We start from the raw sequence: 15,982 nt of genomic DNA on the forward strand, positions 1-15,982 counted from the left end.
CCACAACGATGGAGAGCGGCGGCCCGGAGGGTGACGACGGAGCAGCAGCAGGAGCAGCAGCAGGAGCAGCAGCAGCAGGAGCAGCAGCAGCAGCAGGAGCAGCAGCAGCAGGAGGAGGAGGCGGCGATGGCGACGTGCGTGCGGGCGAGAGCCACGACACCCACACGCCGTCGGGCAGCGCCGACGCCGCGAGCCCCTGGGGGCGCGAGAGGCGGCGGCGGGCGGCGCCGGGGGGGGGGCCGGGGGCCGGGGAGCTCGGTCGGGGGTCTGGCGGTGGGGAGGGCTGCGGGGGGAGGGAGGGAGCGGAGGGAGCAGAGCGGAGGGAGGGAGCGAGGGAGCGGAGGGGAGGGAGGGAGGAGAGGGAGGGAGGGAGGAGAGGGAGGGAGGGAGGCATTGCGGTGATTATTAGTTTTGTTGTTGTGATCACTCACCGGGACGGTTAGGAGGGAAGCCGTCCGTGTGCGCGTGTGTGTGTGTGTGTATATATATATGTGTGTGTATATATGTGTGTGTCTGTGTATATATGTGTGTGTGTCTGTGTATATATGTGTGTGTTTGTGTATATATGTGTGGGTGTCCGTGGGTCTCTATGGCTCTACATGGGTCTCTATGAATCTATGTGGGTCCCTGTGGGTCCCTGTGGGTCTCTGTGGGTTTCTGTGGGTCTCTGTGTGTCTCTGTGGGTCTGTGTGGGTCTCTGTGGGTGTCTGTGGGTCTCTGTGCGTGACGCACGCAAGGTGATGGCGCTGACGACGGGGCTGAAGGCGCCGCTGCCGTGCCGGTTCTGGGGCAGGATGCTGAACTCGTAGAGGGAGGCCGCATCCAGCCCCTCCACGAGCAGCCAGAGCAGCCCCGCCACCGCTGATCCACCTCCTCCATCTCCACCTCCATCTCCTCCTCCACCACTACTACCGCCACCACTACTACGGCTGCGTCTGATACCAGCACCACCACCTCCGCTACCACTTCCACCACCAACACCTCCACTGACTCTGCCTTTACCACCAACACCACTACTCCATCTGTGTCTTTTACCACCACCACTATCTTCACCACCGCCACCAACACTGCCACCACCACCAACATCACCATGACTTCTACGGCCGTGTCTACCACCACCACCACGACTACCACCACGACTACCACCACCACCACGACTACCACCACCATCACCACGACTACCACCACCACGACCAGCACCCCTTCGGCTTCTGAAGCCACCACCTCCACCACTACTACTCGCAACGCTACCGTCACTGTTAGAACTGTTACCCGCACCACCGCCACCACCTCCACTACCGCTACCACTACCGCCACCACCGGCACCACCGCCACCACCACCACCGCTTGGAAGGCCCAGGAAGTGCTGCTGCCAGTCGTAAGCTCCCAGCCACGCTCGCTTGACCCTGCGCATGGAGAAGGCCGCACACGCAGCATGGCGCCGTGACCCTGAGATCATGTCAACATCGTAGTCAACATCGTCGTCAACATCGTCACCATTAACGTCACCACCATCATCATCATCTCCTTCAACATTATCACCAACATTATCACCATCATCACCACCATCATTACCTCCATCACCACCATCATTACCTCCATCACCACCATCATCATCTCCTTCCAACATCACCACCATCATCATCACCACCATCATCATCATCATCGCATCTCCTTCAACACGACCACCACCATCATAATCTCCTTCAACTACACCATCATCATCACCCTCATCACCATCATCTCCTTCAACTCCACCATCATCATCATCACCACCATAACCACCTCCATCATCTCCTTCAACTTCACCACCATCACCACCATCATCATCACCACCTCCATCACCATTATCTCCTTCATCTCCTCCACCACCGTCATCATCACCACTATCACCACCACCTCCATCACCATCACCACCTCCATCACCACCTCCATCATCTCCTTCAACAAGACCACCACCATCATCACCACCACCATCACCACCACCATCACCACCACCATCATCACCACCATCATCACCACCATCATCACCACCACCATCATCATCACCACCACCATCATCACCACCACCACCATCATCACCATCACCACCACCACCATCTCCCCCGCCCCGCCGCGTGCCGCACCACACGGAGTAGCTCTGAGCTGCGCCGCCGTCAAAGCCGGCGCCCCAGGAGACGTTGGCGGTGCAGGCCGTGGTGGTGACGCTGACGTTGGTCACGGCGTGCGGAGGGGTTCCTGCCATACGCACACAAAGACAGATCCCCCGTGTAGCCTTCAGCAGGCCGTTGGGGCAAGTGCTGTTAGCGCGCACACACAAAGACAACGATCCCCCGTGTAGCCTTCAGCAGGCCGCTGGGGCAAGTGCTGCTAGCAAGGACCTACGAAGGCCGGGATGGAAACACCATGCCACAGACACGCACGGTGCACCATACATGGGTCAGCAATGCTGTGGAGGACTAAACAATTGTTTTCATCTCCAAGCCACCGTGATGATGATGATCGTGATGAGAGAGACACACAAACTCTAAATATACAGCAGCAGGCGTCAGGGTCGGGATCGAACCCACGACCTCCTGCAGACCAGGCGAGGTAGTCAATATCTCCCCATTGTCAGGATCGATCCCACGACCTCCTGTAGACCAGGCGAGGTAGTCAACATCTCCCCATTGTCAGGATCGATCCCACGACCTCCTGTAGACCAGGCGAGGTAGTCAACATCTCCCAGCCGCACGGAGCGTTACCCGTGACGACGACGAAGGAGTGGGCGGCGATGACGGCCACGGGGCTGGCGGCACGGCACCGCCACTCTCCGTGGTGCTCCCGCCGCACGGGTGCCAGGAGCAGTGCACCGTCGGCCAGCGTCCACGAGGAGGCCGGCCCAGACTCGGGCTGTTGCTCCGATGACGACGACGAGGAGGACGAGGAGGAGGACGAGGAGGAGGAGATCTGCAAGGTGAGGAGAGACGGGTCTAAATGATCGGCAGCCGAAGATGGCCGCGTTCTGGAATCGAACTTGGCGCCGTGGAGGACCCCGATGGAGCGACCACCCCCCCCTCCCCCCGCGGGATCGTCGCAATCCCTGGAGGATCATCGCAATCCCAGGGGGATCGTCGCAATCCCTGGGGGATCGTCGCAATCCCTGCTTCGTACACAGAGCCGGGCGAAGGGTTGATGGGAGGGACTGGGGCTGGTAGGAGGAGCCTGAGGCCTCAGTACGCTATTGGTGAATGCGGTGGGCATCGTATTTGGCACGCGGTGGCAGAACCAGCACCACGGCGAGAGTGAACGTGGGTAAGCGTGGGCACCACCACCTCCTCCTCCACCACCTCCACCACCACCTCCTCCACCTCCTCCTCCCGCGCTGCGTTTACCTTGCTCCAGGAGACGAGGGGCGTGGGGTCTCCCCGCGCCGAGCAGGGCAGCCGGAGCTCACGGCCGACCTCCTGGACGTAGCGCGACTCCGGCACCTCCACAAACACAGGCGGGTCCTGCGGGACGGACGACATGCATACACGCACACACACGCACGCACACACGCACAAAGATAAAGACAAAGATCCCCCGTATAGCCTTGACAGACTGTAGGGGCAAGTGCTGTTAGCGAGCACCTATGAAGGCCGACTGGGATTTTTGCACACAGTGTTGGTGTACGGTGATTTTTTCTGCACTATTTTGCTGTCTTTTCTTGGATTTTCAGTTTGCACTTAGTCACATATTCACTTTAAGATGTTTCCTTGTTCATGTTTTTGTTTGTTGCGGTTGCACCCGATTCAAGAGCCGAACGGCTCACAGGGCTATACCAAATAAATTCACTTTTTAATTTTTTTGAACGGTGACCCCCTGCCGGCCAGGGTGACCCCCTCCCGGCTGACCTTGACGTGGACCAGGGTGGGGGGGGAGGCCCCGCTGGAGCCCAGGAGGTTGTGGGCGGTGCAGCTGTAGACCCCCGCCGCCAGGTCGCTCACGAACCACACGAGCAGCGAGCCGTCCGCCTGCAGCTGCGCCCCGCGCTCCTGCGACACGCGCATTCCACGTTAGCGTGGCCGGGGGACAGGACATCCGCGTCGCTCACGAACCACGCGGGCGGCAGGCAGCACCGACGGGGTCACGTGATGTGCCCTCACCCTATCGGGCAGCACCGACGGGGTCATGTGACGTGCCCTCACCCTATCGGGCAGCACCGACGGGGTCATGTGACGTGCCCTCACCCTATCGGGCAGCACCGACGGGGTCATGTGACGTGCCCTCACCCTATCGGGCAGCACCATGGGCTGCCCGTCCTTGGTCCAGTTGAAGTGGGTGGGTGGTGGGTCCCCGTCGGCGTGGCAACCGATGCGTCCCATCATGCCGCGGGGCAGGAAGACGTCCCGGGGCATGTTGACAACGCGGGCGGGGTCTGCGGGGGGGCGGTCGGATATCACCAGAATTTAGAGTCTTTTATTTATCCAGGAGAAATCCGAGGGGCTGCGAAGCTCTTTGGCACAGATGTCCAGGGAGTGGTGGGGGGTGGGGGAGGGAGGAGGGAGGGAGAGGACATGAGGATTTCGCAAGAGTAAATGTGGGCTTAACATGTAGAATTTCACGACCATACAGCCACGCCCATAGACTCACACAGAGACCCATAAGCTCACACAGAGACCCATAGACTCAAACAGAGACCCATAGACTCGCAGACACCCATAGACTCACACATAGACTCATAAACTTACACAGAACCCACAGACTCACACAGAGACCCACAGACTCATACAGAGACCCATAGACTCACACAGAGTACCCATAGACTCACACAGAGATCCATAGACTCGCACAGAGACCCACAGATTCTAGACCGACCGACTCACACAGAGACCCACAGACTCACACAGAGACCCACAGACTCACACAGAGTCCCATAGATGCTAGACCCTTAGACTCACACAGAGACCCATAGACTCACACAGAGACCCATAGACTCAGAGACCCATAGACTCACCCAGAGACCCACAGACTCACACAGACTCACACAAGAGAACCCACGGACAAGTAGAAGTATTGTCACTCAAAGTAGGCCTCAAATGCAAGTCTCATCCAGCAGTGGATGGAGGATGGTGGCTGCGCTGTGCTGGGCTCACGGGTGACGCGGAGGTGGGCGTGGCCTCGCACGGGTGCCCCCACGCCATTGGTCGCCTCGCAGGTGAACTTCCCAGCATCCTCCGGGGCGGTGTGAGTGATGAGGAGGGAGCCGTTGCCGAGGAGACGGGCGCGGGCAGCCAGGGAGCTGCGCGAGGCGACATCGACGACATCATCATCATCATCACCGACATCATCGTGATCATCGACATCACCGACATCATCGAGATCATCATCGAGATCATCGACATCATCATCATCATCGACATCATGATTATCATCATCATCGCCATCATCATCGTCATCGACATCGTCATCATCGACATCGTCATCATCATCGATATCATCGTCATCATCGATATCATCGACATCGCCATCATCATCGACATCATTATCATCGACATCATCATCGCCACCATCAACATCGTCATCATCATCGTCACCATCAACATCATCATCGCCACCATCAACATCGTCAACGGCGGTCAAGGCGATGCCCCCCCCCCGCCGCCCCCGCCCCGCCACATGGTGGTGCGCTGCTCGCGGCTACCCGGAGCGTGCGAGGGGCACCCCGTCGCGGAGCCACGCATGGCTCACGTTGCCCGGGTAACCGTCGGCGCGGCAACGCAGCAGGGCGTCGTCGCCAGCGGCGACCGTCAAGTTGCCCGGAGCGACCGAGAATGACGGCGGAGCTGGGAGAGACACAAAAAAAGATTTAAAAATTATGACAAATTGGTTTTTTTACCCTTTTATCTGCCAACAAAACTGACACCTTTTTTTACAAGGAGTCATGTTTGCATTGACCACAATACCTGCGGTCGGAATGCAAACATAACACATTCCTGCGGAGGGAGCTGGTAGGAACGTTGGGTTGCTCGGTCAATGGCCTGCAGGGTCAACGGCGGCGTGGTGTATTCCGCAAATATGGCCGACTGTGAGGGCGGCACAAGCCGGCGTCAGTAGGTTAAACGTTGAGTTTTATAAGGGCACCACGGGGTGACCAGCCCCGCACGCACACACAGACGCGCACACAGACGCGCACACACAAGCGCACACACACACGCGCGCACACACACACATGCGCACCCACGCACGCACCCACGCACGCACACACGCACTCACACACGCACACCCACACACGCGCGCACACACGCACACACACGCACACCCACATGCACATCCACACGCACACACACGCACACCCACACAACCACACACGCACACACACACACGCACCTCTGACGACGAGGCGGAACGTGTGAGCGATGGAGCCGTGGCTGCTTGTGGCCGAGCAGCTGAAGACGCCGGCGCAGTCCGGCTGAACCTCCCCCACGATCAGCTCCTCCGCCAAGACCTGCCACACACCAGAGGTCGCAAACGCGTTTTTATTCCTTACCCGTACCCGGCCGCACCAGTGTCTCCAACGGGTACCCGTACCCATACCCGGCTGGGTACCTGATTGCGACCTCTGGGATGAAGCCATGTTGCAGGCGCGGGTGGGTTGATTCTAGGAACTTGAATTGTGAGAAGAGACAAGACGTTGGGAAATGAGTGACAAACGGTTACTCACCAGTGACTCACGGCCTACCCGTACCCGGGCGGGTACGGGTAGCCGGGTATCGGGTAGGGTACGGGTATCGGGTACCCGATTGCGACCTCTGCGACACACACACACAGACAAAGGTCCCCGCGCCCGTGTAGCCTTCACAGACTGCTGGGGCAAGTGGCCGTTTGCGAAGCAGCACCTACGAAGGCCGGCACGGCACACGAGGTGATTGTGGTGGCCAGCACCACGCCCGACCGCCTTTGTCTCCCCCGGTGGCAATGTTTACACACCGCACCAGGTACACTCATTTGAGGCCGAGTCGACCTAGGGGAGGTCTGGGACCGGTTCAGATAATCGTCACCAGTGGTGTTGGTGGCCGTGAGCGGGAATCGAACTCCGGGTCGCCGGGTTCGTAGCGCAGCGTAGCGCTAACCGCTGCACCACCACTCCCCACACACACGGACGGACGGACAGACAGACAGACACAAACACAGACAGACACACACACAGACAGACACACACTGACAGACAGACACACACTGACACACACACACAGATGGACAGACAGACAGACGGACAGACACACACACAGACAGACACACAGACAGACGGATAAACACAGACACACACACACAGACGGACAGACACACACACAGACACACACAGACACACACACAGACGGACAGACACACACACAGACACATACACACACACACACTGACACTCAGACAGAGACGCGTGTGGCGGCGGTGCGTGCGTCACCGTGTAGAGGGAGCCGTTGCGTAGGGGGGCCCCCCCCCTTCCTCCACGCCACGGTGGCGGGGGGGCGCCGCGTGTGCCGAGCAGCGCACACGGAGGGGGGCCCCCACCTCCACCTCCACCACCTCGGGGGGCGTCTCCTCCCACCGTGGGGGGGCTGTCGGGGAGAGACGCACGCAGACACACACACACGCACGTGTCACTGTGTGTGCGTGTGTGTGCGGTGTTTACGTGCGTGATGTATGTGTGGTGGGGAGCGGTGTGTGTATGTGTGAGTGTGTGTGAGTGTGTGAGTGTGTGTGAGTGTGTGTATGGGTGAGTGCGTGTGTATGGGTGAGTGCGTGTGTATGGGTGAGTGCGTGTGTATGGGTGAGTGTATGTGAGTGTGTGTGTATGGGTGAGTGTGTGAGTGTGTGTGAGAGTGTGTGTGAGTGTGTGAGTGTATATGAGTGTGTGAGTGAGTGTGTGTGTATGGGTGAGTGCGTGTGTATGGGTGAGTGTATGTGAGTGTGTGTGTATGTGAGTGTGTGTGAGTGTGTGTGTATGGGTGAGTGTGTGTGAGTGTGTGTGAGTGTGTGAGTGTATATGAGTGTGTGTGTATGTGAGTGTGTGTGTATGTGAGTGTGTGAGTGTATGTGAGTGTGTGTGTATGTGAGTGTGTGTGAGTGTGTGTGTATGGGTGAGTGTGTGTGTATGGGTGAGTGCGTGTGTATGGGTGAGTGTGTGTGTATATGTATATGTGAGTGTGTGTATGGGTGAGTGTGTGTGAGTGTGTGAGTGTGTGTGAGTGTGTATGGGTGAGTGCGTGTGTATGGGTGAGTGTATGTGAGTGTGTGTGAGTGTGTGGGAATGGGTGAGTGTGTGTGTATGGGTGAGTGCGTGTGTATGGGTGAGTGCGTGTGTATGGGTGAGTGTGTGTGTATGTGTGAGTGTGTGTGAGTGTGTGTATGGGTGAGTGTGTGAGTGTGTGTGAGTGTGTGTGTATGTGAGTGTGCCAACTGTGCCAAGTGTGCAGAGTAGGGGGCACAGGTGGTGCATCAGCCAGTCATCTGTTAAGGCCACGCGGGGGATCTTTGTCTTTGTGCGCGGGTGGAGGCAGTCGCCCTCTAGCGACGACAACGGAGGGCGGAGGAGCGACGCTCACAGCAACGAGCTTGGAGCGTCCGGGCGGCTAAAACGCAGCGGGTTGGCACAGCAGGGGGCAGTGGTGGTGCATCTGCCGCTCATCTCAGTCGGTCAACTCGTGGCACCTGCAGGGGTCTGTCACGTGAGCTCCTGGCAGCAGCGGGGAGCCTTCGACAACTCCACGAAGACCAGAGGTCGCAACCGGGTACCCGATACCCGTACCCTACCCGATACCCGGCTACCCGTTTGCGACCCTGGTGCGGCCGGGTACGGGTAGGCCGTGAGTCACTGGTGAGTCACCGTTTGTCACTCATTTCCCAACGTCTTGTCTCTTCTCACAATTCAAGTTCCTAGAATCAACCCACCCGCGCCTGCAACATGGCTTCATCCCAGAGGTCGCAATCAGGTACCCGGCGGTACGGGTACGGCCAGGTACGGGTACCCGCTTGCGACCGTGGTGCGGCCGGGTACGGGTAAAGAATCAAAACCCGTTTGCGACCTCTGACCTCGAAGACCCGGCGACCCGGGTTCGATTCCTACTCACGGCCAACACCGGTGACGATTATCTGCACTGGTCCTGGGCCTCCCCTAGGTCGACTCAGCCTGAAATGAGTACCTGGTGCGGTGTGTAGTAAACATCGTGTAGCGTTCCGGCCTTCGTAGATGCTACGCTAACAGCACTTGCCCCTACAGTCTGTTAAGGCTACACGGGGGATCTTTGTCTTTGTGTGTGCGGAGCGGTGGTGTAGCGGTCAGCGCTACGAACCCGCCGACTCGCACGTCACGTGGTGTCTCCCTGTCTCTGTGTCTGTCTCTCTGTGTCTGTCTCTGTGTGTCTCTGTGTGTGTCTCTGTCTCTCTCTGTCTCTCCGTGTCTCCCTGTCTCCCTGTGTCTCTCTGTGTCTCTGTGTCTGTCTCTCTGTGTCTCTGTGTCTCTGTCTCTCTCTGTCTCCCTGTTTCTCTGTGTCTCTCTATGTCTCTCTGTGTCTCTCTCTGTCTCTCTCTGTCTCTCTCTGTCTCTCTGTGTCTCTGTGTCTCCCTGTGTCTCCCTGTTTCTCCCTGTGTCTCTGTCTCTCTGTGTCTGTCTCCCTGCCTCTCTGTGTCTCTCTGTCTGTCTCTGTGTTTTGTGCGTGCGTGCAGCGTGCGGCGTGGTCTCACAGACGACGTAGAGTCGGACCCAGGTCCCGTTGCTGAACGAGTTGTACTGCCGGCCCAGCAGCAAAACCCGGCACTCGTACCAACCCTCGTCGTCGGAGCGCACCGGGTCGATGAGCAGAGAGGCCTGGAGGTGCAGCGACACCCTCCCTGCGCGCGCACGCAGACAGGGACAAATGAAGACCCCCCCCCACGCCGTCACCACCACCCCGCGTGGCCCGCTCACGCTCACCGCCGCCGGGTGACGGTTCATTGAAACCGGCGTCATGGACTTCCCCTAGGTCGACTCAGCCTCAGCACATTAGGAAAGACGGCTTTATTTTGGCGATTTCGAAAAGTGTATTGGTTTATCTTCTTGGTTCTTTTGGTAAAGTCACGTAGAAGGGAAGTAATAAAATAATAAAAAATAAAAACATTCTGAGTCGACCTAGGGGAGGCCCAGGACCGGTTCAGATAATTGTCACCGGTCGTGTTGGCCATGAGCGGGAATCGAACCCGTGTCGCCAGGTTCATAGCGCAGCGCGATAACCGCTACACTACCGCTCCCCAACACACTCAGACACACACACTGACACACACAGACACAGACACACAGACACACACACTGACACACAGACGGACAGACAGACGGACAGACAGACACTCAGACAGAGACGCGTGTGGCGGGGGTTTGCAGCGCTAACCGCTGCGCCACCGCTCCCCCCCCCCCCCTCCGCTCTCGATCGAACACTCCTCTCAATCACTCCTCTCAATCAATCACTCCTCTCGATGGCTCACTCCTCTACCATCGCGCACTCTCGCTCACCAAAGGGGCAAACCTGCGGTGCACTCACCCACTCCCCTCCCCCTCCAAACACGCGCCAAGAGCCCTCGGACTCAATCGCTGACGACCCCCCTGGGGTTCTCCCGTGGACCTTTTAGCCCGGGGGGGGGGCTGGGAGGGAGGGGGAGAGGGGGGCGGGGGGGGCGGGGGGGGGAGGGGAGGGGGGGGAGGGGGGAGGGGGGGTGCTGCTCCCAACTGCGCTCTCGTCGACGGGCTTGGTGAGATGATCGCGCGGCTAAGAAGTCCCCCCCCCCCCCACGCCTACGGAGGTCGTCGGGGTAGAGGGTCACGGCGAGGGTCGAAGGTTGCGGCGAGGGTCGAGGGTCGTGGCGAGGGTCGCGGCGAGGGTCGAAGGTCGCGGTGAGGGTCGAAGGTCACGGCGGGGGTCAAGGGTCGCGGCGAGAGTCGCGGGACGCCGGGAAGGTCGAGTTCTATTCCCGCTCACGGCCACCAACGCCGGCGACGATTATCTGAAGCGGTCCCGGACCTCGCCTAGGTCGACTCGGCCTCAAACGAGCGCCCGGTGCGGCCTTCAACGCCGTCCGCGGGCTGCACTTGCCCCGATATAAAAGTAAAGGTGGCTGTACAGGGGACCTTTGCCCGTGCCTCGGCGTGGACAACGTGGCCTTGAGAGACAATCTGCCCATGAATAAATGAGGGGGTCGTTGCGAGACGTGGGGGGCGAGGGAGAGAGACACAAGAGAGACGTAACGGGGTGACGCCACCGCCGCCGCCGCTAGCACCGACACGAGCAGGCGGGCGGGCAGACAAGTGGGGTGAGACAGGTTTGTGGTTTCAAGCCGGGTCACTCGCGGCTTGCGAGTGACCCATAGACTCACACAGAGACCCATAGACATACACAGAGACCCATAGACTCACACAGAGAGACATAGACTCACACAGAGAGACAGACTCACACAGAGAGACAGACTCACACAGAGAGACATAGACTCACACAGAGAGACATAGACTCACACAGAGACCCATAGACACACACAGAGAGACATACTCACACAGAGACACATAGACACACACAGAGACACATAGACACACACAGAGAGACATAGACTCACACAGAGAGACATAGACTCACACAGAGAGACATAGACTCACACAGAGACCCATAGACACACACAGAGAGACATAGACTCACACAGAGACACATAGACACACACAGAGACACATAGACTCACACAGAGACCCATAGACTCACACAGAGACCCATAGACTCACACAGAGACACATAGACACACACAGAGACACATAGACTCACACAGAGACCCATAGACTCACACAGAGACCCATAGACTCACACAGAGACCCATAGACTCACACAGAGAGACATAGACACACACAGAGACCAATAGACTCACACAGAGACCATAGACTCACACAGAGAGACATAGACTCACACAGAGAGACAGACTCACACAGAGAGACAGACTCACACAGAGAGACATAGACACACACAGAGACCCATAGACACACACAGAGAGACATAGACTCACACAGAGACCCATAGACACACACAGAGAGACATAGACTCACACAGAGACACATAGACACACACAGAGACACATAGACACACACAGAGAGACACAGACTCACACAGAGACCCATAGACACACACAGAGAGACATAGACTCACACAGAGACCCATAGACTCACACAGAGAGACAGACTCACACAGAGAGACATAGACTCGCAAAGAGAGACCCATAGACTCACACAGAGACCCATAGACTCACACAGAGATCCATAGACTCACACAGAGATCCATAGACTCACACAGAGAGACATAGACTCAGAGAGATCCCTAGACTCACACAGAGATCCATAGACTCACACAGAGATCCATAGACTCACACAGAGAGACACAGACTCAGAGAGATCCATAGACTCACAGAAATCCATAGACTCGCAAAGAGAGACCCATAGACTCACACAGAGACCCATAGACTCACACAGAGATCCATAGACTCACACAGAGATCCATAGACTCACACAGAGAGACACAGACTCAGAGAGACCCATAGACTCACACAGAGAGACATAGACTCACACAGAGATCCATAGACTCACACAGAGAGACATAGACTCAGAGAGATCCCTAGACTCACACAGAGATCCATAGACTCACACAGAGATCCATAGACTCACACAGAGAGACACAGACTCAGAGAGATCCATAGACTCACAGAAATCCATAGACTCGCAAAGAGAGACCCATAGACTCACACAGAGACCCATAGACTCACACAGAGATCCATAGACTCACACAGAGATCCATAGACTCACACAGAGAGACACAGACTCAGAGAGACCCATAGACTCACACAGAGAGACATAGACTCACACAACAACAGTCCCAGACCACACCAAGACAACAACAACAACAGTCCCAGACCACACCAAGACAACAACAACAACAGTCCCAGACAACAACAACACTCCCAGGCCACACCAAGACAACAACAACAACAGTCCTCCGTGGGAGGTCACCCTACTGTGGACTCCACTGACGGCGCTAACCGTTGCGCCACCGCTCCCCGCTCGCTCGCAATCCACCTCGCACACAACCACGTCGGCACACAAGACACGCACACACACAACACTCCTACACAAAAATGTGCGCGCGCATGCGGACACACACACACACACCACAACAAAGACAAACATCCCCCGTGTAGCCTTAACGGACTGTAGGGGCAAGTGCTGTTAGCGAGCACCTACGAAGGCCGGCACGGCACACGAGGAGGTGGGTGGCCAGCACCACGCCCGGCCGCCTTTGTCTCCCCAGTGGCGATGTTTACTACACACCACACCAGGCACTCATTCGAGGCTGAGTCGACCTAGGAGAGGCCCAGGACCAGTTCAGATAATCGTCACCGGTGTTGGCCGTGAGCGGGAATCGAACTCGAGTTGTCGCTGGGTTTGTAGCGCAGCGTAGCGCTAACTGCTGCACCACCGCTCCCCACACACACACAGGGCCACCCACACATGCACCCACCCATGCACTCACCCCACCCACTCACTCACTCACTCACACACTCACCCACACACTCACCCACACATACACTCACCCACTCACCCACCCACTCACCCACTCACCCACACACTCACCCACCCACCCACTCACACACTCACCTCACACACTCACCCACCACACTCACCTCACACACTCACTCACCCACACACTCACCCACACACACACCCACCTACTCACCCACTCACCTACCCACTCACCCACACACACACAAAGACAAATATCCCCCGTATAGCCTGCACAGACTGCTGGGGCAAGTGCTGTTAGCGAGTAGCACCCTACGAAGGCCGGCACGGCACACGAGGGGGTGGGTGGGTGGCCAGCACCACGCCCGGCCGCCTTTGTCTCCCCAGTGGCGATGAGGTTTACTACACACCTTACCAGGCACACTCACACGTGCCCGCACCCACCCACCTACGCACCGGCGTGCCACTCTGTGGGGCTGCTGCTGCTGCTTCTGCGGCGGCACGCGCGTGAGACCAGAAGCACCCTCGAAGGCAGCTGTTAGCGAGCACGCTCGACTGAAGGGCAATTAGTGACGGCCGAGCAGACCTAGGGGTTGCCCAAACCAAACGCTCGCCTATTCGCTCGCTCACTCACTCGCACGCTCAGTCGTTCACCTACTCACTCGTTCGCTCACTCACTCACCGACATGCTCACACGCTCGCTCACTTTCTCACTCACTCACTCACTTGTGCACTCACTCATTCACCCGCTCACTCACTCGTTCACCTACTCGCTCACTCAGTCGCTCACCTACTCGCTCGCTCGCTCACTCACTCACTCACTTTCTCACTCGCTCACTCACTTTCTCACTCGCTCATTCAGTCGTTCACCTACTCGCTCACTCACTCACCGACATGCTCACACGCTCACTCACTTTCTCCCTCACTCACTCGTGCACTCACTCATTCACCCGCTCACTCGCTCGCTCACTCACTCATTCACTCACCCGCTCACTCACTCATTCACTCACCCACTCGCTTACTTTCTCAATCATTCACCCGCTCACTCACTCACACACTCACTCACTCACGTTCTCACTCACTTATTCACTCGCTCACTCACTCATTCATTCACCTCCTCACCAGCTCACTCACTCACTTTCTCACTCGCTCAACTCACTTTCTCACTCACTTATTCACCCACTCACTCACACACTCACTCACTCTCTCACTCGTGCACTCACTCATTCACCTGCTCACTCAAATCACCCTCTCACTCGTCCGCTCACTCGCAAACCTCAGTGTTCAAGGTTCGACTCCTGTATGGGGAGAGAGAGAGAGAGGGAGAGAGGGGACATTGTCACGGCACTGATGATGACGACGAACGTGATAATGATGGCAAAAGACGTCAGATTGTTCAAAAGCAGATTCAAATTTCAACCAGGCTCTCCAATCCAAGCCCAGACCGGCCCTAGCTCCACTCAGCAGTCAAGATGTGATGAGATAATGTTACGTGTAATGTGCACGCGTGTGTGGGTGTCTGTGTGTGCGCGTGTGTGTGGTGCGGTGGGGAGTGGTGGCGCAGTGGTTAGCGCTAATCTGCGCTACGAACCAGAGGTCGCAAACGGGTTTTGATTCCTTACCCGTACCCGGCCGCACCAGGGTCGCAAATGGGTACCCGTACCCGGCCGGGTACAGGTACCCGTTCCCTACCCGTACCCTACCCGAAATGAGTGACAAACGGTGACTCACCACTGACTCACGGCCTACCCGTACCCGGCCGCACCAGGGTCGCAAATGGCTACCCGTACCCGTACCCGGCCGGGTATCGGGTACCCGGTTGCGACCTCTGCTACGAACCCGGCGACCCGAGTTCGATTTCCGCTCATGGCCAACACCACCGGTGACGATTATCTGAACCGGTCCTGTGCCTCCCCTAGGTCGACTCAGCCTCAACATGAGTACCTGGTGTAGCAGTGTGTAGTAAACATCGTCACTGGGGAGACAAAGGCGGCCGGGCGTGGTGCTGGCCACCCACCCCCCTCGTGTGCCGTGCCGGCCTTCATAGGTGCTCGCGAACAGCACTTGCCACAACAGTCTGTTAAGGCTACACGGGGGATCTTTGTCTTTGTGCGGAGCGGTGGTGCAGCGGTCAGCGCTACGAACCCGCCAACTCGCGCGTCACGTGGCGTCTCCCTGTGTGTCTCTGTGTGTCTTAGTGTCTCTGTGTCTCCCTGTCTCTATCTCTGTGTCTCCCTGTCTCTATCTCTGTGTCTCCCTGTCTCTGTGTCTCCCTGTCTCTGTCTCCCTGTCTCTGTGTCTCCCTGTCTCTGTGTCTCCCTGTCTCTGTGTCTCCCTGTCTCTGTGTCTCCCTGTCTCTGTGTCTCCCTGTCTCTGTGTCTCCCTGTCTCTGTGTCTCTCTGTGTGTCTCTCTGTGTGTCTCTCTGTGTGTCTCTGTCTCTCTGTGTC

At 57.6% G+C, this 15,982-nt stretch overlaps 1 protein-coding gene across 1 annotated transcript in view; it reads right to left on the minus strand.

The window, feature by feature from the left end:
- Positions 1-15,982, minus strand: part of LOC144737188 (protein turtle homolog B-like) — a 38,401-nt gene that overhangs the window by 1,450 nt on the left and 20,969 nt on the right. The window contains exons 3-15 of the mRNA XM_078619909.1: positions 13,991-14,025; positions 9,703-9,849; positions 7,424-7,577; positions 6,352-6,469; positions 5,666-5,807; positions 5,118-5,263; positions 4,254-4,399; positions 3,876-4,016; positions 3,375-3,491; positions 2,745-2,949; positions 2,127-2,238; positions 733-1,406; positions 24-283 (exon numbers count right to left, since the gene is read on the minus strand). Of these exons, the coding sequence (XP_078476035.1) occupies positions 24-283; positions 733-1,406; positions 2,127-2,238; positions 2,745-2,949; positions 3,375-3,491; positions 3,876-4,016; positions 4,254-4,399; positions 5,118-5,263; positions 5,666-5,807; positions 6,352-6,469; positions 7,424-7,577; positions 9,703-9,849; positions 13,991-14,025 (2,397 nt within the window). The remainder of the gene's footprint in view (positions 1-23; positions 284-732; positions 1,407-2,126; positions 2,239-2,744; positions 2,950-3,374; positions 3,492-3,875; positions 4,017-4,253; positions 4,400-5,117; positions 5,264-5,665; positions 5,808-6,351; positions 6,470-7,423; positions 7,578-9,702; positions 9,850-13,990; positions 14,026-15,982) is intronic.

The sequence above is a fragment of the Lampetra planeri genome, chromosome 65 (assembly GCF_965212315.1).
Source record: "Lampetra planeri chromosome 65, kcLamPlan1.2.h2, whole genome shotgun sequence".
Taxonomy (NCBI): domain Eukaryota; kingdom Metazoa; phylum Chordata; class Hyperoartia; order Petromyzontiformes; family Petromyzontidae; genus Lampetra; species Lampetra planeri.